The sequence below is a fragment of the Mauremys mutica genome, chromosome 2 (genome assembly GCF_020497125.1).
Source record: "Mauremys mutica isolate MM-2020 ecotype Southern chromosome 2, ASM2049712v1, whole genome shotgun sequence".
NCBI lineage: Eukaryota > Metazoa > Chordata > Testudines > Geoemydidae > Mauremys > Mauremys mutica.
Window position 1 is genome coordinate 268,434,378 of NC_059073.1, and position 27,704 is coordinate 268,462,081.

At 43.0% G+C, this 27,704-nt stretch overlaps 1 protein-coding gene across 9 annotated transcripts in view; it reads right to left on the minus strand.

The window, feature by feature from the left end:
• PARD3 (par-3 family cell polarity regulator) overlaps positions 1 to 27,704 on the minus strand; it is a 648,875-nt gene that overhangs the window by 614,284 nt on the left and 6,887 nt on the right. Inside the window, exon 1 of one of the 9 annotated variants that reach the window (XM_045004628.1) lies at positions 5,067 to 5,121. The exons of the other annotated variants lie outside the window; for them this stretch is intronic. Within the exon in view, the coding sequence (XP_044860563.1) occupies positions 5,067 to 5,084 (18 nt within the window). The 5' untranslated portion in view covers positions 5,085 to 5,121. Of the gene's footprint in view, positions 1 to 5,066; positions 5,122 to 27,704 lie in introns of those variants that run through there. 9 annotated transcript variants of the gene reach the window in all.

Sequence of the window (27,704 nt, forward strand, 5' to 3'; positions counted from 1 at the left end):
TTCGCAGGAACCGGTTGTTAAATTTAGAAGCCCTTTTAGAACCGGTTGTCCCACGCAGGACAACTGATTCTAAAAGGGCTTTTAAATTTAACAACTGGTAAAGCTCCAGCCCCCGGCCCTGGCCCCAGCTCACCTCTGCTTCCTCGGCTCCTCCCCTGAACACTCTGCCCCCCTTCTCCTCCCCATCCCCTGTTTCCCGCAAATCAGATGTTCGTGCAGGAAGCCTGGGAGGGTTCAGAAACAAGCGGTGGCTTTGCAAGGTAAGCTGGGGCGGGGGGAGGGGGCACGAGGAGGGCTCTAAGGAGGTGCAGCGTGGCCCAGCCCGGTCGTGCTCCAGCCGAGCAGCTCCAGCCCTGGCCAGCGCCCCCGGCTCCGGCCCGGCCCAGCCCAGCACCACCGGCTCTGGCCCCGTGGCCCCGGCCCGGCCTCCAGCACGGTAAGGGAGCAGGGAGGGGGTGTTGGAAGAGGACAGGGGAGTGGGGGGGGTGGATAAGGGTCGGGGCGGTCAGAGGGCAGGGAACAGGGGGATTGAATGGGGGCAAGGGTCCCCAGGGGGCAGTCAGGGGTTCCAGAGGCACTCAAGGGACAGACATAAGGGGTGGTTGGACGGGGCAAGGGTCCTGGGGGGCCACCAGGAATGAGAGGAGGGGTTGGATGGGGCAGCAGGGGGCAGTCAGGGGACAGGGAAGGGAGGTGGATGGGGCAGGGGTCCCGGGGGGGAAGGGGCCACAACCCCCTCCTGGGGTGAGGAAGGAACCGGTTGTTAATTTTTTGGCAGCTCATCACTGGAGCCAACCACATCTTTTAACACCAACAAAGAGATATGAGGAAAAATTCAAACTACTCAGGGCTACCTACCTACCTAAGATGTACTCATGCTAACCTTCACTGACCACTAGGAGTCACTAAAATAGAGGGACATAGGCCCAATGTACTTAGTGCTCGTATAACACTTGACCAAAAGATCTCAAAGCCATTTACATAATATTATGATGATATACTATGAGTGGTATATATTATTGCATTTCTATGTAGTGAACACAGCAAAGCAAGGCAGTCACCTTCTGCTTCCTACTAGAAAGTCTCCAGGAGACACACAAGCCCCTATGATATAGCAGAGGAATAAGATTGTGCATTAGAGTTTGAGAAAGCCCCAAACTGAAGCCCAGTAGCCTTCAACGTGCAAGCCTGTCCAAAACCAGAAAAATAAGATCCCCTGCTTTAACATACCAGGTCTAAAACACACATATATCAGAGCACAAGCTTCTCTTTAAAGCTTAGATAAATGCTTTGAATTGCTGCTTATATTGAGTCTCGTGCATGACACAAGAAACTGAAATCAATTTGATTTCTCTGAGCTCCCATTTCAGATTTCAAGTCTAACCAGTTCCAGATTTTCACTTTCTCACTTACTACCAAGACCCATTAGGGCAACAGCAAGTGCTGAGAATCTGGAAGAGCCTAAAGAAATCATTGCTTTGAAACAGTGAGAAAGTTTAATGCTTTGAACAAGAGCAGACTGAATACAGCTGGAACAACGAGCTCTATGGTTGTCGCAATGAAGATAGGAGTGATATCCATCTAACGTCTGTGGGCAGGTCTACCTAGAGGCACTAAGTTGGGAGAACACCAATCCCATGTTTCCCAATAAGATCCCTTTTTAAGACGTCTTCCCAAACCAAAAATTGATACCCAAATTCCATATTTGGAAGAAAACGGTAGGATCATTAGATAAACAAGGTGGGTGAGGTAATATCTTTTACTGGACCAACTTATGTCCATGAGACAGAGCAGCTTACACAGAGCTCTTTATAGGGTATCATTAAGCTAATGAGAGAACCAGAGATCATTTTAAAGTCAAGAACATGAACACAGTAAGATGTTACAGACTAAACATTTAATAATAGAAATTAATAAATGCTCTTGGAACTGTGCTGTGCAATACAAAGAGAAAGAGAGGCCCTCAAAGGTTCATAGACTAAGGGCCACATCCTGTGAGCCTTACCTTTGTGTTTATATTGTGTTTAGAACCATGCCTCAATGAATTTAAATCAATTAAACATCTGATGTGACTCAGCACTATTCATTAAAAGGATCTGTAGCATTAGAATGTAAATGAGACAGTAACACATGCTATAAGTGGCTGATAAGCAAACCCATGGACCCAAAGATCCTATCTCGGGCACTAATTTTAAGAGCATTTTATTATAATTTGGACTGGTAGCACCCATAACATGCTAGGTGCTTTCCACACACAGGTGACTGTAGTGCTTGCCCTGAAGACAACTGAGATGAGTGAATAAAAGAGACGCCACTCAAACTGGCAAAAACTTGCGTAACTGAAATAGAGCTAAAATTGAGATCTATTTCGAAACACAGAGAAGTGGAAACACTGCTGCAGGGGTTTTGCTACAAGTAGTGTCATGGAGAGGCCCCAGAGGGTATGTCTACACTTTGAGCTGGTTCCCAGCTCAAGGAAACACACCGCTCAAGCTCTGTTTGAGCTAGTGCACTAAAATAGCATGTAACCACAGTGGTGCCAGCAGTAGGAGGGGATAGCAATCTGCGTGCATACACAGTGTCTTAGACAGGTACAGCGTCAGGGCAGCTAGCCCCTCCAACCACCACAGCTACACTATTTTTAAGTGTACCAGCTTGATCAGAACTAGTGCAAGTTTGTCTTCTCATCCTGGGAATTACATCCCCATCTTCAAGTGCAGACATACCAACAGTGAGCAAATTGTGACTACCACCCCACCCACTGCCCCCACCACCACCACCCCGCAACTTCTATTAGCACATAAATTGCAGCGGTTTTCATTTTTACTCCAGTACACACACACACACACACACACACACACACACGGTACAAAAATTGAAGATAAAATACTGCCACTGATGTTTTGCTAATGTGCTATGTATTTAAATGTCAATTACCAACAACGCAGAAACAGGAAAATGCTGTCCCTGTCCTTAAGCTGCTCACAGTCTAATGCACAGACACTATAGCTCAGACACAAATGATGCATAACTAGAAGGTATAATTTCATAGCGATGCAGAGGTTTTCTGGCTGTCTTTTTGTTCTTCCTTCTTGTTAAAGAGCTGTCTGGATTACTGACCCCAAGTTACCATTGAAAGGGTCTGTACTAACCAAACCACCAGTCGTTGGCATGCACAAAGCTATGCACTTGAGCAGCCCCACTGAAGCCAATGACATTACTTATATACGTAACATTAAGCTACAGGCCAGCTGTGCCGAGTATAAATCTGTCTGAACCCTGCCACTTGCCGTTACCCATGCTACCCCAGCTACACAACAATTTTTAGGGCACTAGCTCGATGAAAGCTAGCAAAAGTATGTCTACATGAACTGGGAATCACACCCCTAGCTCCAAGTGCTTATCCTTAGATCACTGGTCCCCAAACTTTTCAGGGTCACACCCCCCTCTTATCCCTGTCCACTCCCCCTCCCCCCCAGGCAGGGAGTGGGACGTGGCTCGAGGGGTAGAGGGGATGCAGGACAGGGGTAAGGGGACTGGAGCTGAGAGCAGGGATGGAGCCTTGGCATGGAGTCGAGGCTGGGGGCAGGAGCAGAGCTACAACTGGGTCATAGTGGGGCTGGCAGCCAGGCCCACAGCTGGGTGTGGAGCTGCACTGAGACTGGGGATGGGGCCAGGCACGAGGCAGGGAATAAGGGCCACGTCTGGGGGTGGGGCTGGAGCAGAGCTGGGCAGGGCTGGATGGCACTCCCTCCTCACCCCCCGTGTCCCTCTTAGTGGGTGCACCGCACAGTTTGGGGACCTCTGCTTTAGACTGTGGGCTCTATGGAGCAGGGACTATCTTTGAACATTGCATAGCACAATGAGGTCATGGTCCATGATGAAGTCTCCTAAACACTGCTATTATATAAATAATAAAACGTACAGTCTTATGTCAGGTTCTCTTCTAGAAGGTTTGCATTTTCAGAAAGAGGCGTGTTTTGGATGATGAGAAATAAGAGAAATCCATTTCCTAGTACACATTTTGTTTGTTTTGAAGATAAAACAAAAATTCAATTATACCAAAAAATAAATAAATAAATAAAACCCCAGAACAGTCCATGCAAATGAATATTCCAGGCCTTGGTCTAAAATCATAGAGCGTGATTATACGTAAAACCCTTTGAAAGCCCCAAACATGGCTTCTCCCCTCCCCCATTAATAGTTCAAAGTCAACTTACTTTCTTATTTACATATCCTGATCCTACAATTGAACCCAGCTGGGAAGAAGCCTGTGCCCATCTAGAACCCAAATAAAGTTGATGGGACTTCATCCATATGAACTTGATTGGAGGATCAGACCTAGTCTCTTATTGCACGCACTGCCCCTCCTTCCCCTCACTGATTGCATTCAGTTCCATCTATTTAGCTTATCCAAGAGAAGGTTAAGAGGTGACTTGATCAGTGCCTCTAAGTACCTATGAGAGGTGAAGATTTCTGATCGTAGAAGGTTCTTTACTAGTGGGCAAAGTCATAAAATCTAATGCCTGGAAACTGAAGTTAGACAAATTCTTACTGGAATTAAAGTGCAAATTTTTAAGTAAAAATAATTAGCCATTGGAACAATTTGCCTGGGGATCTGGTGGATTCCCCATCAAGATTAGAGGTCTTTCTAGAAGATATGCTCTAACTCAACCAGATTTTATGGGCTGTACAGAGGAAATGCAGGGTGAAAAAAAATCTACGGCGTGCATTATACAAGAAGGCAGATAGATAGGAAATCAGATTTATGATCATCTCAAGTCAGATAATCTGAGCTTCTGGTATCCCATTAATCAATTTCTCCCACAAGTATTACTGTATAGTTTTTCATGCAAGTGAAACCTATATTTTTATATATATATATATATATCTTAAAAGCATTAATTGAACCATTCCTATACTAACAATCATCACATTGCAGTAACCCACATCATTCCTAGCCCCACATGCTCTGTCATTTTTGTAACCCTCAGTCATTTTGTCACATCTAAAAGGCAGGCCCCAATTATGCAAATGGCTCTGGGCAGACAGGCTCCCACACCCACCTCAGTGAAGTTGCACATGGATGCAGAGATCTTGCCTCCACACGTCCAATTGTAGGATTGGTGCCTAAGAAAAATTAAATCAATATGACACATAAATGCTTAAAGTTAAGCATGTGCACAGATCTTTGCAGGAATGGCACTTTTGTTTGGAACTGTAAAAAAGACATTAAAAATAACAGATGAGAGCATATTAGTGAGTTTAATAATAATGATTTTCATTACGCTAGATGCTGTAGAAACACATGGTAAAAGACAGTCCTCATCCCAAAGAGTTTACAGTCTTAGATGCTGAATCCTGCAGGAAGTTGTACATTGACAAGATCCCTGTGCCTGCACAGAACTCCACTGCCTTCAATGTGATTCCACACAGGTGTGGGGTTCTACCCACATGTAGCCTGTGGCATGATCAGGACCTTAATAGATATCTTGTCATCAGGGTAACTTACCGCCTCCTACATTGGGCTCATCTTGTAATATCCTTATCGTACAACTTGAGGGAGCTTAGAATTTTGCAGGAGGTACTCAGCACCTAGTAGAACCCATTTTCTTTTTTAGACATTCTCTCCACATGCAATCCATACAGACAATAGCAAATACTTCCTACACTCACCTCAGGCTATTGTCTACATTCATAAGTAACAGGATGAAGACTATGATAGATGTTTATAACATCTTTCTGCTTGAAATTTTAGGTGATGTATATAGCAAAATGTGAACTGGCATGTCTAAAAGGAAGAATAGCAGCTGAGCTAGTTCAGTGGCTGATATAGTTAGGATGATTCCTCTTTTGGTACATAACTCAGGAGAACGCAAACAATTAAATCTGTCCTTTGTGTCGTGCTAATAAAAAGGAGAGGTGATGGAGGAAAGAATAAACAGAACAGTTTTTCCTGACTGATAAAGGACAAAGTGAATGGCAACACTGGGGAAGCGTGCTTGGTTTGTAAAAGCAGAAAGCCCATTCATATTACCACTACAGATAAAACCACTGACAGCTTCAAGCTGGTTGTAAGAAACAAAAGGAACTAAGAACATTTTCTGCTCCAGCTGGATAGAGAAGCTTCAGAAAAAGAGTGTCAATCACAGTTTCATGAGGGTCAGAAAGAGATCCAACAGATTTTGATGCCAGATTACAATCACGTATTGATGCAGGGACTGCCCATACAAGTGTATCTTATATTGTGGGGTTTATTTTTTTCTTTAGATTTATAAGATTTTATTTAATTTTTAAATTAACATCATTTGGATGCTGTTTCAACTAATTGTATGTTTTACTGGGATGCTATCATGTTTTTAAAATGAATTTTTTCCCTCCTTTAGAAACACTATATCATATCAAAGAATTTACTTTTCATTAGTAATACTGTTTATGATCTTTACATATAACTCAGCTTGGATAATAAAAGCAGACTGGTCAGTTTCACTTTCTGTCTTTTATGATGCAGTGGTTGGATTGTGAACACTACAGGCGTGTGTCTAACCCAAACAAGCATTTTATTGGCTGTGAAAAAAAAAAATCACGAGATGCAAGGTGAGTGAGGTAATAGCTTTTATTGGACCAACTTCAGCTGGTGAGAGGCAAGCTTTCACGCATCTAAAATTGTGTAAGCTCAAAAGCTTCTCTCTCTCTCTCTCATCAACAGCAGTTGGTCCAATAAAAGCTATTACCTCACCCACCTTCCTTCTTTAATGCCCTGGAACCTACACAGCTACAACAGCACCGTATACAAAAACTCAAAAGGGCATTTATGTTGAATTCAGATATTGTAAAACTTTTTTTAAAAACAAACATATATTTTGAGGCAGAACTGACCCAGCAATGTCCCTTTAAGCAATTCTTCAAATAGACTCCATATGGAAATGTAACTGACTTTTTAAAAACAACTGGGATAAACAGAAGTGACTCCTATCGTCCAATTCTGGAAGCACCGACCACTGTGTGCAGCGCTTACCACCATGAGTAGTCCCATTGTCTTCAATGGAACTATACACTGCGGTAAGTCTTATGGCTTGTTAGTAAGCATTTACAAGATCAGGCTCTTCGAGACACTAGAAAAGTCAATCAGGGTTTCAAAATAAAGCATCAGTAGCACTGTGTACGCTGGCGGCAATGCAAAGTTTAAAACAGAAGAATCCATTCCATAGCTGTTGAATTCAAGAGAAAGCTAAAGCAAATTTAGCATCTTCTGACTTGGCACAAGTTACTGCTGATGTAACTGGATATACTACAGAATACAGGAAACTCAATATTTACTTTAAGCATACTGTCACTGTTTGCCAAAAAAATGTAATTATTTATATTGTGTCACATTTGCAAATTAAAAATTATAGGAACTTTGATTTCAACAAACCGTCTGCACATACTTTGAAAACATATTGTACTGGCCTTGGATAAGATTCAAATACCATCAAGCAATATAATGCTGCTGTGATGAATATATCTTAAATGAAGGCATGAGGGTATACATAAGACAACAGTACAACCGTTAGCTGTGCACTGCAGCGTATGTGCACTGCATATCATGTTCAGGCATGTGCTGAAGACAGTTATGTAGACAAAATGAGCACTCAAATTGCACTAAAAGGTGTTTTGCCATACAACAATACTCTATAGTGGCTCAGTACAGTGGACAACTTTTCAAGAAATCCAACAGCAATGATTTTAGGATTGAGTTTTTTATTGTACTGGTTTAATTATTGCTATTTCAATAAAATACAATCTTAGAGGATGTGACAGAGACAAAAGAAATGAAGTTTGTGTGTTATTTTACACCTTTCTTCAGGGAGTAATGGACAGTCTCTTTCTTTCCCCGTAGCCAGGCAACCGCCTCCTGAGCAGCCACTCCGACTGCCTCAGTTTCTCTTTCTCACAGAGCTCTTCAAAAACACCACCCAGTCCATCATTTTAAAGCCTAGTGCTCTCTCCTTGACTCAGGAGTCCCCAGCCCCCTAACTCAGCTCCAGGAAGGAATCCAAACAGACCCTTTACTCCCTGCAGGATCAGCACCTGTAGGTGCAGCTACTTCCCAAGCTTCTATCTTGCATTGGCCTCTTAGGTTACCTAACTAGAGTGTCACTAGCTCCTCACTCTCTCAGGACTCTTCTTTATACCCCTAGGCCTTGACTAAGATAGTCACCTGACCTCAGTCATTACTACTCATCCTCCTCCCCTGGGGAGATGAACTAAACTTGTTGCAAGTGGACGTCAGCCCATTTCCCCCTACGGGGCCCAGCCATCCTGTGACATTGCCCTACAATAGGAAACTGCCCATGAACCAGCGGTAACAACTGAGGTTACAAAAATAAAATTAAAGCATAATGGGATGGAACTAGTGTGAAAGACCTAACGCAAGAGAACACGTAGTTATATTAAAATATAACTATACCTATAGTTACACACACACACACACACACACACATAGTTTGTAGGGAAGGGAAGGTGGTGTTACATTTAAGATAAATTGCAAGAGCTAGAGCAAAGAGCACCAGACCAGATATTAAAAAGGTGGGAAACTGAACAGAATGATAAAACTGGTGGAAATGGAGGTCACATGACATGTAGGAAGAAAGCTTATTCCACATGAAGGAAGCAATGTGAAAAAACTAAGAGAGTCATGTGGGAGGAGATAAAAGGAACATTAATGGGAATGGGAAGAGTAGAGTACTTTATTGCTTTACAATGTGGTGAAATTTGAGTGCTACCAGCTTGTTCTTTTTCAGGGGGTTATAATTGAGGTGAGAGACCCTTAACAATAGTGGTATTTCAACAAGAGAGAGACAAAGATCTTCTGTGATATCAAAGCAATATTTTATAATAGATGTACTGGAGTCATGAATCAGACTATCAAGTCTTATGAGCCATGCTTACCATCACACATCCTCACTTATACTACAATAGTGTGTCTGTCAAAGGCATAGAACAGAGTCTGTAGAACATGGCCTGTATTTAGAAAGCTTTTTCAAATGACAAGCCAAAAGAGAGAAGATGAACAATGACTATAATGTAATCTAAAATTACTTAATAAATTATTGTTTGCGTAGCCCACCTGCTCAATCTTTCCAAAAACGGAAGTTAACATCTGTGATGTATCCATCATGTTAACAGACTCTTAATGAAGTCTTCAGCGAGAAACAATAACAGTGAGCTACAGTTTTTCTGAATATTACCATATTTGTTCTTTTTCTACAGATAGGTACCACCTTCCAGACTCAAATGTTTGTGTTTTAAGGAGCCTTTGTAAAGTGAAATTATAACCTATGAACTGCCCATTTTTCCTTCATGGGTTTTTGAGTGTGGTGTTTTGTGTTTGGGGCTTTTTGTTTTGTTCTGGTGGTGTTGTTTTGGGTTTTTTTAATTAACACAAAATTGTTGAAACCCAGATAGATGTTGGCCACCCAGAAGGCCAGCAGCAGCTGAACCAGTGTAATTAAGAACATACTGCATGATATTCTTAATTAAACTGGCTCAGCTGCCAGCATATGTGTGTGTGTGAGTATATTTATCCAGAGTGTTATATATATTATGCACACACCCCACTCAAGGACCAGAGACCAAAGTGATATATTTGATTAGATAATCCCCACTAAATCTGCCACATGCTAACACATTATTCTCTCTCCCCACACACACAAGCTCCCAGAGAGGCCTCCTCCTGTGTAAGCCCTCAAACCTACACCTTCCCTCCCACCTCCACACCCCGCTCCATGCATGGAAAGGAGACGAAGGGGAATTGCTTGGCTGAGGAGTGGGTACCACCAGGGCCAGCTCCAGACCCCAGAGCGCCAAGCGCGTGCTTGGGGCGGCATTTTGCCAGGAGGGCGGCAGGCGGCTCCGGTGGACCTCCCGCAGATGTGCCTGCGGAGGGTCCGCTGGTCCCGCGGCTCTGGTGGACCTCCCGCAGGCGTGCCTACGGATGCTCCACCAGAGCCGCGGGACCAGCGGACCCTCTGCAGGCACGTCTGCAGGAGGTCCACTGGAGCCACGGGACCAGCGACCGCCAGCGTGCCCCCCGCGGTGTTCCGCCGTGCTTGGGGCGGCGAAACTCTCTCCCCACAGATTGCCACAACTCCCTCTTTCCCTGCTGCCACCATAACAGTCCTCAGCACACCCCCTTCTCCTTGTGACAGGTGTCCTGGTAGGCCACTTTGAAGTTCTAGTCATCCAAGTTTGTATTTATGCAAAAATTTCTAGTTTTCTTCCATGCCACAAGTAGAGGCAGTTGAGAATTATTCTTGGTTATAGCAGCACCACTGGCAGTGTCACCTTCAAGCAGAGACAAACCCCAAACTCTGAGCCCCATAATTTTAAACTTACGCAGACATAACTATTTTACTATGTATCATCTCTTGACCTCACCATCTTACTAATATCAACTGAATGTTAGGGCCTTTAATAAACACTTTTGGTTTTCATCTGAAAGCTGCCATAATTGGAACACCATCTGTATTAAAAGCAAAATTCCAGCACTTTCACACCAAAATCAAGCCTTTAATTCCTCTATAACTGACTGAGTAGACAAACATTTAGAAATAAGTCAGGCCAACATCTGACACTTTGGGCCAAATTTATCATGGGTGTAACTCCACTGGCTTCAGAATAGTTACAACCAGGCAATCTGACAGCTTGTGATTTGCATACTATCTACTAACATCTGGCATGAGACAGCTACAGCACATTAAAACCAAGCTGAAATGTTTTGCCTTAATTCTGATTTAGAAACATGTAAGCAGGTATACTATTCTGGATTCAGTATTCTTCTTGCCAGCTATTGCACACTACATAAAATCTCTACAGTAATGTTAGTAAATTTAGAACTGTTAAAAGGAATTATAACAAAGGTAGAGAGTATTAAGACAAATTTAACAAAACACAAGAGTCCAAATTTCTACAAGAGGGAAACTAATTTCATCTTTGATTTGCTGATGCTACTGCAAGACATTGTCCTCTAATGGACTGGCTGAATGTGGCATAAGAGTTTTTTCATATGGACTGCAAAACAGCATCAGTGGTGACGCTGGAACAATTTTTTATAGCGGGTCTGCTGAAACCATGTATTTGGGTTTTTATTAGTACTTCAAGCCAGAGGGTGGGTAGCACCCCAGCATCCCTAGTTCCAGCACCTATGAGCATCAGCAGAAAATACAGCAGTGTTTTCCCACATCTTTACCAGAGGGGAAAGATAGTCATGTGACCTAATCAGTCATAGAATAAGGAGTGAGTAGGTCTACCTTTAATTTCCAACTTGACCATGAACTTCTCATGTAGTCTCGAGCGAATCTCTTACCTCTGAGGGCATGCCTACACAATACACTGCACTTAGACACTGCAGCTGGCCCATGACAGCTCACTCGGGCTGGTGGGGCCCAGGCTAAGGGACTGCTGGTTTAAATGTGGTGTAGAGACATTCGGGCTCAGGCTGCAGCCCGAGTCTGGGACCCTTTCACCTTACAGGGTCCTAGAGCCTGGGCTGCAGCCCAAACCCAAACATCTGCACAGCAGTCAGTTTTAAATGCAAAACATTTTTTAATAAAAACTTTTTCTTTCATATCCAGCACTTTTAAGGTAGTTTCATTTAATAAAAAAAATAAATGCTAGTTTGGGGCATTTTTAATTCAATTTGAATTTCTACCCAATAAAGATTGACACAAAATAATCCCAACTAAAAAATAAATGCATCTTTTACCATTTTCTAACATAACAAAAATGTAAAAATTAAGCCATTATGTAACTTAAATAAATGTGTATAGATAGAGTATAAGTTAAGAATCTGAATGAGTATATCCTCCCAGTCAGCAAAAAGAAGCATCAAATTTTGCGTAAAGGCTACATTTAGGTCAGGTATACGCTTAAAATTTAGATACAGAGAGATAATGTTCAAGGGTGTGAAAATCCATACCCCTGAGCTCTGTAGCAATGCCAGCCTTACCCCCCAGTATAAATGCAGGTAGGTCAATGGAAGCATAGTTACTATGACTCTGGGAAGTGGTATTCCTACAGCAACAGAAAAAACCCTTCCATTGCTATACTCTGAGTTAAACCAGCATAATTACGGACCTGCAGCTGTGGTGCTGTAGTGCCCGTAGAGTAGGCATGGCCTTAGTTACAAATCAAAATGTTTTAATAGTTGTCAACTAATGAGATTCAACCTCTCTTTTGGAAAATAACTAAAAAGTGCATATACAATAGATTACTGAAATATATTGAAATCAGCAAGCAGGAAACCTTGATTTAACCCTGACATCCACCCTCCATTCTCATCCATGTCCTCTTCCACCTACCCACTTATATTCTCTCTCTAGTTAGGAGGTATAGCTGCTGGCATTTACACACTCTGAGGGTATGTCTACACTACGGGATTATTCCGATTTTACAGAAACCGTTTTTTTAAAACAGATTGTATAAAGTCGAGTGCACACGGCCACACTAAGCACATTAATTCGGCAGTGTGCGTCCATGTACCGAGGCTAGCGTCGATTTCCTGAGCGTTGCACTGTAGGTAGCTATCCCGTAGCTATCCCATAGTTCCCGCAGTCTCCCCCGCCCATTGGAATGCTGGGTTGAGATCCCAGTGCCTGATGGGGCAAAAACCATTGCCGCTGGTGCTTCTGGGTACAGCCTCACCCCTCCCTCCATGAAAGCAGCAGCAGCCAACCGTTTTGTGCCTTTTATCCTGCGTGAACTGTGCAGACGTCATTCCACGGCAAGCATGGACCCTGCTGAGCTCAAGACAGCAATCAGGGACGTTTTAAACACCTCGCGCACTCTTGTGCAGTCAATGCTGAACCGGGACCTGCAAAGTCAGGCGAGGAGGAGGCGGCTATGGCAGAGCGGCGATGAGAGTGATGAGGATATGGACACAAAATTCTCTCAAACTGCGGGCCCCTGCGCTTTGGAGATCCTGCTGGTAATGGGGCAGGTTCTAGCCATTGAATGCCGATTTTGGGCCCAGGAAACAAGCAGACTGGTGGGACCGCATTGTGTTGCAGGTGTGGGACGATTCCCAGTGGCTGTGAAACTTTCGCATGCGGAAGGGCACTTTCATGGAACTTTGTGACTTGCTTTCCCCTGCCCTGAAGCGCCAGAATACCAAGATGAGAGCAGCCCTCACAGTTGAGAAGCGAGTGGCAATAGCCCTCTGGAAGCTTGCAACGCCAGACAGCTACCGGTCAGTCGGAATCAATTTGGAGTGGGCAAATCTACTGTGGGGGCTGCTGTGATGCAAGTAGCCAAAGCAATCACTAAGCTGCTGCTACAAAAGGTTGTGACTCTGGGAAATGTGCAGGTCATAGTGGATGGCTTTGCTGCAATGGGATTCCCTAACTGTGGTGGGGTGATAGATGGAACCCATATCCCTATCTTGGCACCGGAGCATCAGGGCACCCACTACATAAACCGCAAGGGGTACTTTTCCATGGTGCTGCAAGCACTGGTGGATCACAAGGGACGTTTCACCAACATCCACGTGGGATGGCCGGGAAGGGTTCATGACGCTCGCGTCGTCAGGAACACTACTCTGTTTAAACGGCTGCAGCAAAGGAATTACTTCCCTGACCAGAAAATAACAGTTGGGGATGTTGAAATGCCTGTCGTTATCCTGGGGGACCCAGCCTACCCCTTGATGCCATGGCTCATGAAGCCATACACAGGCAGCCTGGACAGTAGTCAGGAGCTGTTCAACTACAGGCTGAGCAAGTGCAGAATGGTGGTGGAATGTGCATTTGGCCGTTTAAAGGCGCGCTGGCGCACATTACTGACTCGCTCAGACCTCAGCCAAACCAACGTCCCCATTGTTATTGCTGCTTGCTGTGTGCTCCACAGTCTCTGTGAGAGTAAGGGGGAGACCTTTATGGCGGGGTGGGAGGTTGAGGCAAATCACCTGGCCACTGATTACGCACTGCCAGACACCAGGGCAATTAGAAGAGCACACCAGGAAGCGGTGCGCATTAGAGAAGCTTTGAAAACCAGTTTCATCACTGGCCAGGGTACAATGTGACTGTTGTGTTTGTTTCTCCTTGATGAAACCCGCCCCCTTGATTGACTCATTCCCTGTATGCCATCCACCCACTCCCTTCGATCACAGCTTGCTTTCTAAGGAAATAAAGTCACTCTTGTTTAAAAATCATGTATTCTTTATTACTTAATTATAAAAAGAGGGAGAGAACTGACAAGGTAGCCCAGGTGGAGTTTGGGAGGAGAATAGTAGGGAAGGAAAAGGCCACTAAAAAAAATTTCATAATAATGAGAGCCTTTTGGTTGGGCTGTCCACTGGGGTGGAGTGGGCGGGTGCACTGAGCCTACCCCCACGAGTTCTTACTCGTCTGGCGGGTGAGGAGGCTAAGGAACATAGTGAGCGGGGAGGGGGGTTATACAGGGGCTGCAGCGGCACTCTGTGATCCTGCTGCCGTTCCTGAAGCTCCACCATACGCCGGAGCATGTCAGTTTGATCACGCAGCAGCCCCAGAGTTGCATCCCGCCACCGCTGATCTTCCTGCCGCCACCTCTCATCTCCAGCATCTCTCCTGTCCTCACGGTCACTGGCATCTTTCCTGTACTTTGCTACCACATCCTTCCACTCATTCAGATGAGCTCTTTCATTGCGGGTCACTTCCATGATTTCCAAAAACATTTCTTCTCGCATCTTTTTTTTCCGCCGCCTTATCTGAGATAGCCTTCTGGACAGAGTAGGAAGGCTTGAAAAATTTGCAGCTGCATGAGGGAGGGAAAAACGGGAGAGAAGTATTTAAAAAGATACATTTTAGAGAACAATGGTCATACTCTTTCACGGTGAACAACATTATTCACCTTACATAGCACATGTGTTTTCACTACAAGGTCGCATTTTGCATCTTAATATTGAGTGCCTGCGGCTTTGGTGTTACAGATCACAGATGCAGGTCCGGGCAGCAGAATTCGGCTTGCATACGGCCATGGTAAGCCATTGTCTTTCGTCTTCTGCAGCCTTCATCTATCCAGCGCCCTCCTTTCCCAAATAGCAAGCAAAGCCCGTTGAGTGCTGCTTCTTTCCTGTTAACGTGCAGCAGCAGAAACCACCCCGTGGCTGGTATCATGGAAGAGCCCTGCTAGCCAAACGCGGAAAAGCTCAGCGCCAATCGCCACCTCCCTTCCCCCCGCTTGGCTACCTGCAGGGAAGGATTTCTTTTAAGCCACAGGCAAACAGCCCAGTAGGAATGGCCATCTCTGTCCCCTTACTTAAATTCCTGAATTTCAACCAGGTTACCATGAACAATATCACTCTCCTGAGGATAACACAGCGAGATAAAGAACGGATGTTGCTTGAATGCCAGCAGTCACTGGGACCATACGCAGCTAGGCTTTGTCATGCAATGATACCAGATTACTTGCTACATGCATGGCGTGGTCAAGTGTCCTACCATGGAGGACGGAATAAAGCAGCGCTGCCCAGAAACCTTCTGCAAAGGCTTTTGGAGTACCTCCAGGAGAGCTTCATGGAGATGTCCCTGAAGGATTTCCACTCCATCCCCAGACATGTTAACAGACTTTTCCAGTAACTGTACTGGCCGCGAATGCATCCCAAGTCCTCTGGGCAAATTAATCATTAAAAAATGCTTGCTTTTAAACCGTGTCTTATATTTATAAGGTATACTCACCAGAGTATACCATGGCTTCAATGTCTGGGACAGTTGCTTGGGAGGGCTAGAAGGGTAATTCCATCAGGGTCAGAAAAAGCTCCTGGCTGTTGGGGAGAACGGAGTGCTGTGTGCTCTCTACAAGCTCGTCCTCCTCCGCAGAATCCTCAGCCATGGCTGCGATTACCACCCCCACCTTGGAATCCACGGACAAGGGTGGGGTAGTGGTGGCGGACCCCCCTAGAATTGCATGCAGCTCAGCATAGAAGCGGCATGTTTTCGGGCCTTTCCCCAGACTTTCCGTTTGCTTCTTTGGTTTTCTGGTAGGCTTGTCTGAGCTCCTTAACTTTCACACGGCACTGTACTGAGTCCCTGGTGTGGCCTCTCTGCATCATGGCCTTGGAAATTTTTTCAAATGTTTTTTCATTTCGTCTTTTAGAACGGAGTTCTGTTAGCACGGAATCCTCTCCCCATACAGCGATCAGATCCAGTACCTCCCGTGCGGTCCATGCTGGAGCTCTTTTTCGATTCTCAGGAGACTGCATTGTTACCTGTGCTGGTGAGCTCTCCACGCTGGCCAAACAGGAAATGAAATTCAAAAGTTTGCGGGGCTTTTCCTGTCTACCTGGCCAGTGCATCCGAGTCCAGATGGCTTTCCAGAGCGGTCACAATGGTGCACTGTGGGATAGCTCCCGGAGGCCAATACGGTCAAATAGCGGCCACACTAACCCTAATCTGATATTGCAATACTGATTTCAGCGCTACTACCCTCGTCGGGGAGGAGTACAGAAAACAGTTTTAAGAGCCCTTTATATCGATATAAAGGGCTTCGTTGTGTGGACGGGTGCAGCGTAAAATCGGTTTAACGCTGCTAAATTGGGTATAAACGCGTAGTGTAGACCAGGCCTGACTCCTCGCTGTGGTTTCATCCAGAGCAGCTCCCTCTAGCATTGCTGCTTGTTCCCACAGAACTGTTCAGGAATACTTTAGCAGGGAGGCAGAGAGCTTACAGCCCATCAGCCCCAACCCTGGCCAGAGGGTGTAGGAACTTTACGAGTGTCTTCCCCTATTAAAGACCTCCCCAAGAAACACACTGGACCACCACACCTTCCTGAGCAGCTGCTGTGCTGAAAGAGGGAAAAGGCAGAATCTCAGGCCCCTCCCTCAAAGTACCACATAACTGAATGGAGACTGAGCTCTGCCCCACCCAATAAATACTCATGGTACAGCTACACTACACATGCAAGGTGTGAGTCCCAGCTCAGGTAGACACACACTCAGGCTAGCATGCTAAAAATACTGGTATGACTGTAGTGACTTGGATGACAGCTTCCACTAACCACCCGAGTACGTACCTAGGATCTAGGGCGGGGGTTGTACTCAATCAGCTAGCCCAAACCACTACCAGTGCCACCACGGCCACACTGCTTTTTTAGCATGCTAACTTCATGAGAACTAGCGCATGTAAATCTCCCCTGAGCTGGGAGTTACACCTACCAGTTGCAATGCAGATGTACCCACAGGCAGCCAGCAGTGCAGAGTAATTTTCTCCCACCTAGGATTCTACGAAGCTACAGGGCAGGCTTTAGATGCGTTTGACTCATGTGTTCACTCACCAAATTTAACAGCCCTTGCATTCATACACCTGGAGGTCCTCACATGGACAACGTTACAGAAATGCCTGATGTTATTTTCAGTTAAGCTTCCCCCCGCCCCTCAGTCAGGCACATATGTAAGCATCACTTGGCTGAGCTAAATTAATTTTTCAGTTGGTTTGTGGTCAGTCAGGAGGAGGAGTGGGGAGTATGATGATCCTATTTCATTCATTTTATACTTGAACATGCCTTTGAACAAAATTAGACAATGAGAAAGGCATTCCCCCCTTTCAAATCATAGGATTGGCGAAAGAGGGCTAACTAAATATTTCCTACCTTTTGACCATGGGATTCATCTGATGCTTCAGAAAACTGAAAGACATTGTAACTTTTTTGTTAAATGCTAATTGCAGCATGTAATTTCCCCATTCATTAGCATGTAAGGAGCTGTATGCCAATACTCAGAGCTTGTGGAAATCTGGACATTCACTAAAATAGCTGTTCCAGAATAACTGTCCACTGGGCAGGGATGGTTATTCTAAAATAACTATAACCAGAATAATTATTCCAGAATAACAATAATTATTATAATGTAGATATGTCAAACAGATCACACATTTCCTGTGTAACGAAGGGTAGTTTTATACATCACATTATCCAATGCTTGAAGATCAATACAGCTTTTATATTTCCTTGAACTGTGGAACACATACTATTCAAACACCCACTATTAAAGGAACTGGCTAAGGACACACAACATCTTGCAAAAGTCTATAAACATCTGCCCTACAGAGAGAGGCACATTAGGAGAACCCATGAGGGAAAAGCCTGTATTTTGCATTTTACTACAACCTGCTCCCAGTCTTCAAGATTTGAAGTGTGATAAATTCTATCAGCTAAATTCTCATAATTGTCACAGAATGGGCCTGAGGAGCAATGAAATGCCATTTTTCCCATTCATATACACTGCTACACTGAACATAATTATTTATTCTGTTAAAGGTTCTACTCAAAAAAAAAAAAAGCTATTAAAACAACAACTTTTCTTACTACTTTCTACTTCTATTAGCGCTTCCAAGCCAACAGTTATGGGGAAAGCCTCTACTGTTGCTGGCTCAACATCTGTTGATGCTAACTAAACTCTTAATTACAAGGCTAAATTCTGCCCTCTGATAGCTCTGCACAATTCCAGTGAAGACAGTCTGGCAGCAAATATAATGAGGGAATAATTTGTTCTGCAGAACCTTTATTATTTGTGATGATGCAAAGACAGAAACAACATAGCTTGCTTTTCAGATCCCAGGTTGTGTTTGTAGTACTGGCTCTTAAGAGGGACAGCTCAGTGTTTTGAGCATTGGCCTGACCCAGGGTTGTGAGTTCAATCCTTCAGGCGGCAATTTAGGGATTGATCCTGCTTTAAGCAGAGGGTTGGACTAGATGATCTCCTGAGGTCCCTTCCAACCCTAATAATCTATGATTCTATGAATACACACACACACTCCTGATGTCTTTTAAAGTCCCTGGGGCTGAATTTCACCCTCCACATATCTTTTAACCTTACATTGTTTAAATATGGAAATAATTGACACAATAAACATGGATCTCCACAATCCCAGTTGAGAGTCATTTCAGAATATAGTCACATTTTCAAGTCAAACATTAAGGGAAGAAACATTCACTTCAATCAGAAAACTCAGAAGCCAATTTCTGAGTCAATCTGAAATCATTATTTGTCAATGTGTCTTTGATACAGACTTTATTGGACCACCCACAGCCCTAAGAGCAAGAAGCTGCAAAGCAGGGGACTGTTTCTCTTTGCTGGAGAGGCCAGAGGCATCATTTGTGGTTACAAAGAATGGAGTCTCTCACTTACTGCATCAAGACCATTACAATTGTGACGTGTACCCTTTCAAACAGTACGTTAAAGAGAACCTTCTGATCAATCACTCAGGTGATGGGTGGGCTGAAACAGGCCACTTACTGAAAGGCGTGTGATTTGAAAGCTCTGCTGCAATTTATATTCTCCAACTTAACTGCAGTATTAATTACACAGATTAATTAAAAAGTGGCTTTCACTGAAATGAAACTAGGGGCTTGGGTTGATAAAGTAACAAAAAATCCAAGATAATATTAACTTTTTAGAAAGCAACTAGTGGAAAAATATGCACAATATCTGCTATTTTCTCCAGACAAGATTTCCATAGGGGGTTTATTATTATTATTTTTAATAAAATGCAGCAACTATCATCACTATACAGTTGTAGGAGAGACTGGAGTGATACCTTTAATGTCTTCTGTAATTGCAATGGCAAGTGCCACAGCCTAAAAGTTTCAAAAGTGACTAGTAAGTTAGCCCATCTTGCGGCACCTATAAAGAGCATATTTTCACAATATCCTAAGCACCCGCCTTCCTCCAAAGAAAATCAAAATCTATCTGCTTTAAGGTGACAAAAATTGGGGCACACAAAATCAGCAGTCACTTCTGAAAATTTTGGGCCATGCCTCTCTATATAGTAACAGCTTCTTCATATGCTACTTCAATCTAGTCTATCAGCTATACAATACATATTATACTCAATTAAAAACACCCAGAAAACAGGTTGTACATTTTACAAGATGGCCTCCAATTATTTGCAACCTCAGTAAATAAATTATTTTAATAAATTTTCATTAAACTACAAACTGAATAGTCCTTCCCATTTTATCTTGCCCCATTTTATCAAGGGCATGCAGGCACCGAATTATTGAAGGGCAGTGATTTAGAACAACCAACCAGAAAGAGCACTTTCTGCAGCAAATTTTAGTCAAATACAATAATTGGCTTAATAAATGTTTACAATATACTTGAGACAGAGGACTAGTGTCCATGCATGTCCAATTACCCATCCACCCTGAGGGCATTCTCATAGAGGGGGTTTCCACAGGGTTCTTTTACTTCACCCCTGCATGATCCTCAGTAAGTGATGCCCTAGGGGAGAAAATAAATGATCTGGGTTCTGGGGCCATCAATAACCTGATTGCACATAACTCATTTTAATCAACCATGCACCACAAACTAAGTGCACTATAATAACTAAGATAACTGAATTTTTATATCAGGCTGAAATATAGCATGTTCAGAAAAATACTTGTAAGTTCCCTCTATTTGTTTAGACTTCTCCAAAAGTTCAAATAAATACATCAGTAAATTCAAATTAATGAGTTCATTTTCAATAGTAAGCTTACAAGCAAAATTAATCTGTGGTCAATTTAACATCCTATTAAACTGACCACAGATTAATTTTGCTTGTACGCTTACTTTCCATGTTTTAACTATTTCTCTTTCACTCAAAATAGGGGTCCATTCTGGCAAAGGGGACTGCCTCAACCATCTTACTTCCCCAGACGACAGAATCAGGTCCAAAAGCTTCATTTGGTAAAGACAGTTTATGTACTTAACGAATGATACAATACAAAGTTTACCTATTTTAGCCTCAGTCTAAGGCAGGGGTGGTCAAACTTTTTGGCCCTCAGGCCACATCTGGGTATGGAAATTGTATGGCAGGCCATAAATACTCACAAAATTGGGGGTTAGGGTGCGGGAGAGGGTGAGGCCGTGGGATGGGGCTGGGGACGAGGGGTGGGGGATGCAGGAGGGTGCTCTGAGCTGGCACCAAAGAGTTCAAGGGCAGGAGGGATACCAGGGCTGGGGCAGGAGTTGGGGCGCGGGAGGGGGGCAGGCTCTGGGCAATGCTTACCTCAAGCAGCTCCCAGAAGCGGCAGCATGTTCCCCATTCAGCTCCTAAGCGGAGGCGGGGCCAGGCATCTCTGTGTGCTGCCTCATCCACAGGCGCCACCCCTGCAGCTCCCATTTGCTGCGGTTCCAGCCAATAGGAGCTGTGGGGGCAGTCTTTGAGGCAGGGGCAGCAGAGCCCCCTGGCTACCCCTACACATAGGAGCCAGAGGAGGGACATGCTGCTGCTTCCAGGAGCCACGTGGAGCAGAGCAAGCTTCCAAGCCCACTCCCCGGCTGGAGGGCCAGAGCAGGGCAAGCCCCGGACCCCGTTCCCCGGAGCGAGCTTGAGGGTCAGATTAAAACATCTGCAGGGCCCACCCCTGGTCTAAGGGCTTAGTTTGTAGGGCTCCAGCTGGCCATGACTGCTGTGATATAAAGCTCAACTATGAAAAGTTCATTAAGTATTTACTTCACAGAAACATCGCAATGGAGTAGGCAATGTTTTGTAAAACACTGAGCACAAATTTCATTTTAAAAACATATTACTAGCTGGCTTTGGTTTAGCAAACCATTATGTTCTTAATGGACAGAAACTATTTCAATGCCAGAAACTTGAAACATGCCATGGGTAACTCAACGAAATGCACTATTTTGTTTGTGCATGTAGGGTAGGAAATTTTGCAATGCAGATGCTGTCTAGATGAAAAAAAAGTACCTTTTTCCAATCCTGTTATCTAATTCACTACACTATCTGTGGCCTTTTTCATCTAGATGTTGAAAAAGATTCCTCCTCCCCCCCCCACCCCCAGTGTCTTAACATAGGATGTCCAAGGGTATTTCAAACTGTGTACACATGGCTTAACACCTTTAAAAATCACATTAGCTGGCTGTATGGTAACCTGAAGCCTAGGTTAGATAGAGTAACAAACAGCTGCAGAGTTAAGAGTAAGATTGAGCCCTTTGTTTTTCACTTGATATTTTACACATTTTTCCATCAGTTTCTTAATTTAAAATCAGAATTCAAACTACATTCCCTTGAGTGGTCAACTATTACAAAATTATAATAGACAATATCCATCAATTTGTGCTATAGAATGTGTTTTGTTTTAAAGTTAAACATGAAAAAACTATTCCTGTGAATTAAAGTGTGGTTATCAATCTGAAGAGAGGTTCTGAAAATGGCATTGAGTGTAGTTCAACATTTTCCCCCTCTCTTGCTGATCTAACTTCTCAAATTTGTTGAGCTTGAAAATCAAAGAAATTTTTCTAGCCTCTAGTGCTGAAATTTCAAATCCAAGGATGAGTTTGAGTGTTCTGTTCTCATATTATCATTAGTGGAAGAAATTCTGATGCTCATTTTAGCTAACAATTTTGTGATTATACACAAGGCAGAAGACATTTGAGCTCTTTGCTCCTCCGCTGGATTGGCCCTCCAATGCCAACATGAGAAAAAACATCATCTTTATCAGAAAAGTAAATAATGTGATTCAGGGAAAACACAGGCCCAAATCTTTTACCCTCACACAGCTTAAGTGACAGTATATCCAAGTGATCCTTCCTGCAAATGCCATGGAGAAGCAGTCTGGAGCAGGGATGGGACATGGACAGTGAATCCACTAGCCCCAGCAAAAGTTGCCTGTGCATCTTTGTGCTGAGGTATCCACAGAGTTGAGTTCTCTGGCTTGCAGGGGAAGGATTCTTTGCACAGACTCCTAAAATCCTGCCTCCAACCAGAAGAATCACACCTGCTCCACCATGCCTGGAGCCTTCTAAAAACCTAATGGAAAGTAGGGTTTTTCGCACAGAGAACAAATAAGTTAACTAACAAGATGCCAATTTGCTGACCTTAACTGCACTTTACACTTCAATGGGCTTTTCTGTGATCAATTATGGATCATAACTGCACAGTATTTTCATCTTTCAACATTAGCCTCATACTTTGAGCTGAACAGTAGTTTTCTAGCACCTCTCTGCTACCAACAGGGAGATCCAAATTCAAGAGCAAGGTAAAATTCTTATGCCTTTAGCCTGCAGAGACTGCATGCTTTACAGAGGTTAAATGCTCATTCACTAGGAAAGGCTGCGCCACCACCACTACGCTGTTGAAATTCCACCTCCTTCAGTATTTGGTAACTGGCTGCTTTCCCAATGCTTTCAGCTGCAGGCAAGCAGTCTTCACAGGGAGGCAACAGAGGAGAAACTGACAGCACATGCACACACAAAAAAGTAGATTTAAAAAATGCCAACACTGTTCTATGCAACAGATTCTTGAATCCAAATGAGTTCAGATCTTGTTATTCCAGTTAGCTATTTTATTGATGAAGCTAAAACAGCTGGTACATCAAATTATGATGAAATAAACTGATAGCAATCTATCCATAGTGTTCAAACCTTCACATGGATTTTTTTAAACTTGCATCTGACGAAGTGGGTATTCACCCACGAAAGCTCATGCGCCAATATGTCTGTTAGTCTATAAGGTGCCACAGGACTCTTTGCTGCTTTTAAACTTCTTATCACTCAGGAAAAGTGCTCATTTTTTAAAGTACTGTTTCATAATTAATTAAATCCTTGCCCCTCTCCATTCAGAATAAACTCTGAAGACTCAAAATAAGTTATTCCTCTATCTCACCTCCGTTACATGTACACACTGTTTTTTTATTGCAGACTTCTCTTAAAGATCAGTGGCAATATCCTACTTAACAGAGAAGACATAAGTTACTCAGTATCTGTTTTGGGGGAAATGAAGTAGTAATCAAGGGACTTTGTAGCAGATACAAAAAAGTGGAGTAAAGTGGAACAACTTTTTAGCTTAGCAACTCTGACTAATTTTCTTCAAAAATGTGAAATCCTGACAACTATGCTGGACATATTTCCATAGCTAAAGACTGAGAATCATCTTCTTACTGATTAATCAAAGCAGAAAGTGGTTCAAAAATATTTTTGAATTACTGTGAGGAAGAAAATTATAAAGATTGAAACTAATTAAAGATATTTATACCCAGAAAGATTTTCCCGCACCCCCCCCCCAAAAAAAACAAATGAAGAGGGAAGCATTAGCCTCCAACTCCCTATGTAATGGAACCTGAATCTCTGAGCATTACCAACAGGCCGTTTGAGAAAGCATGTGGAAAGTGTGTGCACATGTAATGTAGTGACTCATTTCTTTAGTAACATTTTATCCAAACCTCCCTTTGCCCCAATAATATTTTATCTTGTTTTTTTTAATTGTTTTGCAATAAGTTTCTTCTGTTACTAATTCCAATCTTCTCATCACTGTTCTATGATAAATACCTCCCACTCCCCATATCTCTTAGTATTGAATTCTGGAGATTGCATTTCACACACTCTCCCCTCCTTACCAGTTTTGTTCTTTCCTCCTTCAAGACTTAGGACTTTAGTTCTTTCACTTTGTATGTTTGTTTACTGATTTAAGTCCTTTATCTTGTCTTGCTTCCATATAAACATCTTCTTTGCTTCCCTCCATCTGCCTTCTTTGAAAGGGAATACTCATTGGGGGAGGGCCCTATTCATGTTCTCATTACCTCAGTCCCTGTCTTTTTGCCAGCCTCCAGGGATATCCCATTTGTTTTCTTCCTCTCTTGTAGAACCGCATCTCTTCCTGAATGCAGCCCTTTCTCCCAGTTTTCCTCTCCCTACTTCCCACAGTCATTCTCCTTCCAGTACTTCCCTCCCCCAGCAAGCATGAAAGTCCTGCAGAGCCAGAGAGACAATGAATTGATAGGCTAGACAAGTAAACTGCACCAGCACAAAAGAGCACACATGGGGGGACGGCTTTTCAGAAGATGGCCATAATAAAGCAACAACTACCCAGGCTCTAATCCTACAAGGTTCTGGGCACCTTCACCTCCCAGCAACATCTGGACTGGGCCCACAATCAATGAACTACAGTTCTAAAACTGTATCGCCCTCAAGCTGAAATGAGCTATCAGTACCTGCTTTCACTTGCATTTTAGGGCCCAGTCATGCAAGGTGCTGCAGGTCATTATTCCCATCAATGGGAATGAATACCCCTTAGCACCAGGGATCAGGAGTTTTTGTATTGCTGATAGAAGGATCCTGTAAAGTTCCTACAGACACAGGTCATGCTGTTAGTAACGTCAGAATGCAATTTATATTTTCTGTACTGACATTCCCTAACCTAAAACTTCGAACACCGCTCTCTTGTTAGCAGTTATAGTACATTAACTTCAAAGGCCAAGCAGTCTACATTTTACAAGATATGTGGAGAAGGGACCAAATACTGTTCACTTTTTCAACAGATCTACTCACCTGAGAAAAGCTCATAGGTATTTAAAGTCAACAGCTTCTAGGCGTTGGTTTCTCTTTTCTTTATGTGCTCAATGTTACCAATGTTAAACAAAATACAAAGAAGAAACTGAAGTGGAAAATAACCTTTTATGTAACCAATGCCTGTTAACATACAGTATATAGTGCCACAACATGATTATACAAATCTTCTTTGATCTAGCAGTAACATCTGGAAACAATTTTAGAAAACAACTAGGGCTACAGTAGAAAAATCTGCAACTGCTAAAATATTTTGATCCGTGGAAGAAACTGGATGTTCCCTGTTAGTTTGAAATTTGTCCATTTCTAGATAGCTTTGGACTTTGACTCATTTCCCTTTTACTAGTTTGTTAGTGACAAACATTACAAGGCTGAAGCACAGCACTGCTTCCCATCCCTTTTAAATTAAATGCCCCTTCTCAGAGATCTGCTGAATAATGTAATTCAGCACTGAGGCACTTTAATTTTGTATTTGTCTTCCAGCACCAGACTTGCTGAGCCATTACAGTGACTCAACCAACATTTTCTTTGTTACAACTGGGAGAGGTCATAAAAAAAAGAGCAGATGCCCCAAAATACCTTTCAGAACTTCCTTATACTACCTTTTCCCCACCCCTTTTGCTTTTGTTACTGCTTGCAAAATATTTCTGAGCAAGAACAGCTATGCAATGCTCTAGGTTTATATTAAGAAAATTCCATTTTATTTTCAGTGTATTAGGTCAGTACTGTTGTAAATATTAATTGAATAAAATGTACAAGAAAAAAGTTGTTTTCGGGGGGGAAATGTTTTCTTTTGAAGCAGCTGCTCATTGGCCTAAACAAAAAGAAATGTTAAGGCAACATGAACCATATTGTGTATATCATCTTCATCTTTTCTTTTCCCTCTTAATCCAGCTTGTTTTGCTTAAAGTCAGTTTAAGTGTACTAACATGCAAAGAGATGTCATAGTCTATAGCACAAACAAGAACATGTTACCTCCAATGGCTTTTTTTAAAAAAACTGCATAAACATCTGCAACCATTATTAGAAAGGTTAAAGTGTAGAGAACTATGGGATTCAAATGGTTTCCCACTGGTTGAAGTCTATCACCTAGAACAGTGTTTCTCAATCTGGGGGTCCTGAGAAGGCTTGGATGGGGGGGTGGTCACAAACAAGGCCAGCACTAGAAGGTAGGAAGCAGGGCAATTGCCTGGGGCCCCACAGCACAGAGGCCCTTGTCAAGCTAATTTACATGTTTCATACCAAAGCAACAAGCTGGTGGAGGGTGAGGGGGCAATTTTTCCTAGGGATCACAATGTTTCTTAAGTCCAAAGGGGGTCACCAGCACAAAAAGGTTGAGAAACACTAACCTAGAACAAGAAAGCCTGGCAACTCCCTACAACCCAAGTACTATCTTTAAATTGATCCTCCAAAGTAGATATAGTGACTGTTCCCCTTAACATGCCACGCTCTTTCACAGCCCCCACCTCCCCAGCACTGTTTAAAAAGCTATGAAATACTGTTATATAAATTCTACTCAGAATCTACATATTACACACCAATGTAACTCTCAAACCATTTTCCCCACACACTCCAATATATTATTTCCAATATAAAAGAATACTTATATATTAAGAAGCTCCATAATATTAAGTTAAATAAAAACTCCACACGTACCACATAAATATATTCCTTAAGATGGACAGTATAATGTAGCAGATTGATAAAAAGATGGGTAGGTACTATACATGAGAGAAACATCCTAATTTTCATGGATTTTTCTTACTAACAATAGTCGGTCATCTATATTAATTATGAAAAGGACAGTCAAGGGTCCATCTATATCTGCAAACTGTCCACTTAGAATACTATTTTCCTAGTCTTTATGGTGATGAACTTCCAAACATTAACTTAATATGAACCAACAGTGTTTCCTTCCTGAGACTGCAGAAAACTCCAACCCCATTGCTGCTGTTCACAGCTTTTGCCAAGCAATAGAGCAAAATTAACAGTCAGTTCAGTTTGATTGCTTCTATTCAGAACCCAACATCAGTAAAGTGGTCAAGAATCATTCTTAGACAACCATGAGCAGCAATGGAGATACCCAGTCAAATTTTTCAAGCACTGCACATCAAAAGTCAAATACTGGACAGAAACATTTCAGTCTCAGGTTATCAACTGAAATGAGTAGCAAGTTCTTTTCCTATTCTGAGGATAGTTTAGGGTAGATTTATTTAGCTTTAAAGGAGGTTCAAGATTTGTGCAAACATTGAATTAAATGATGCCTAATAAAATCAGATTTTTCATTGATGCAACTGAGCATTTGTCATGTCACTTTTACTCCTCTGTGTTCTGACCGAGACACCATAGAACACTACAGGATAAGAAGTGACTGTAGTGTCCCAGCTAATCTGGCCCTTATAAACCTAA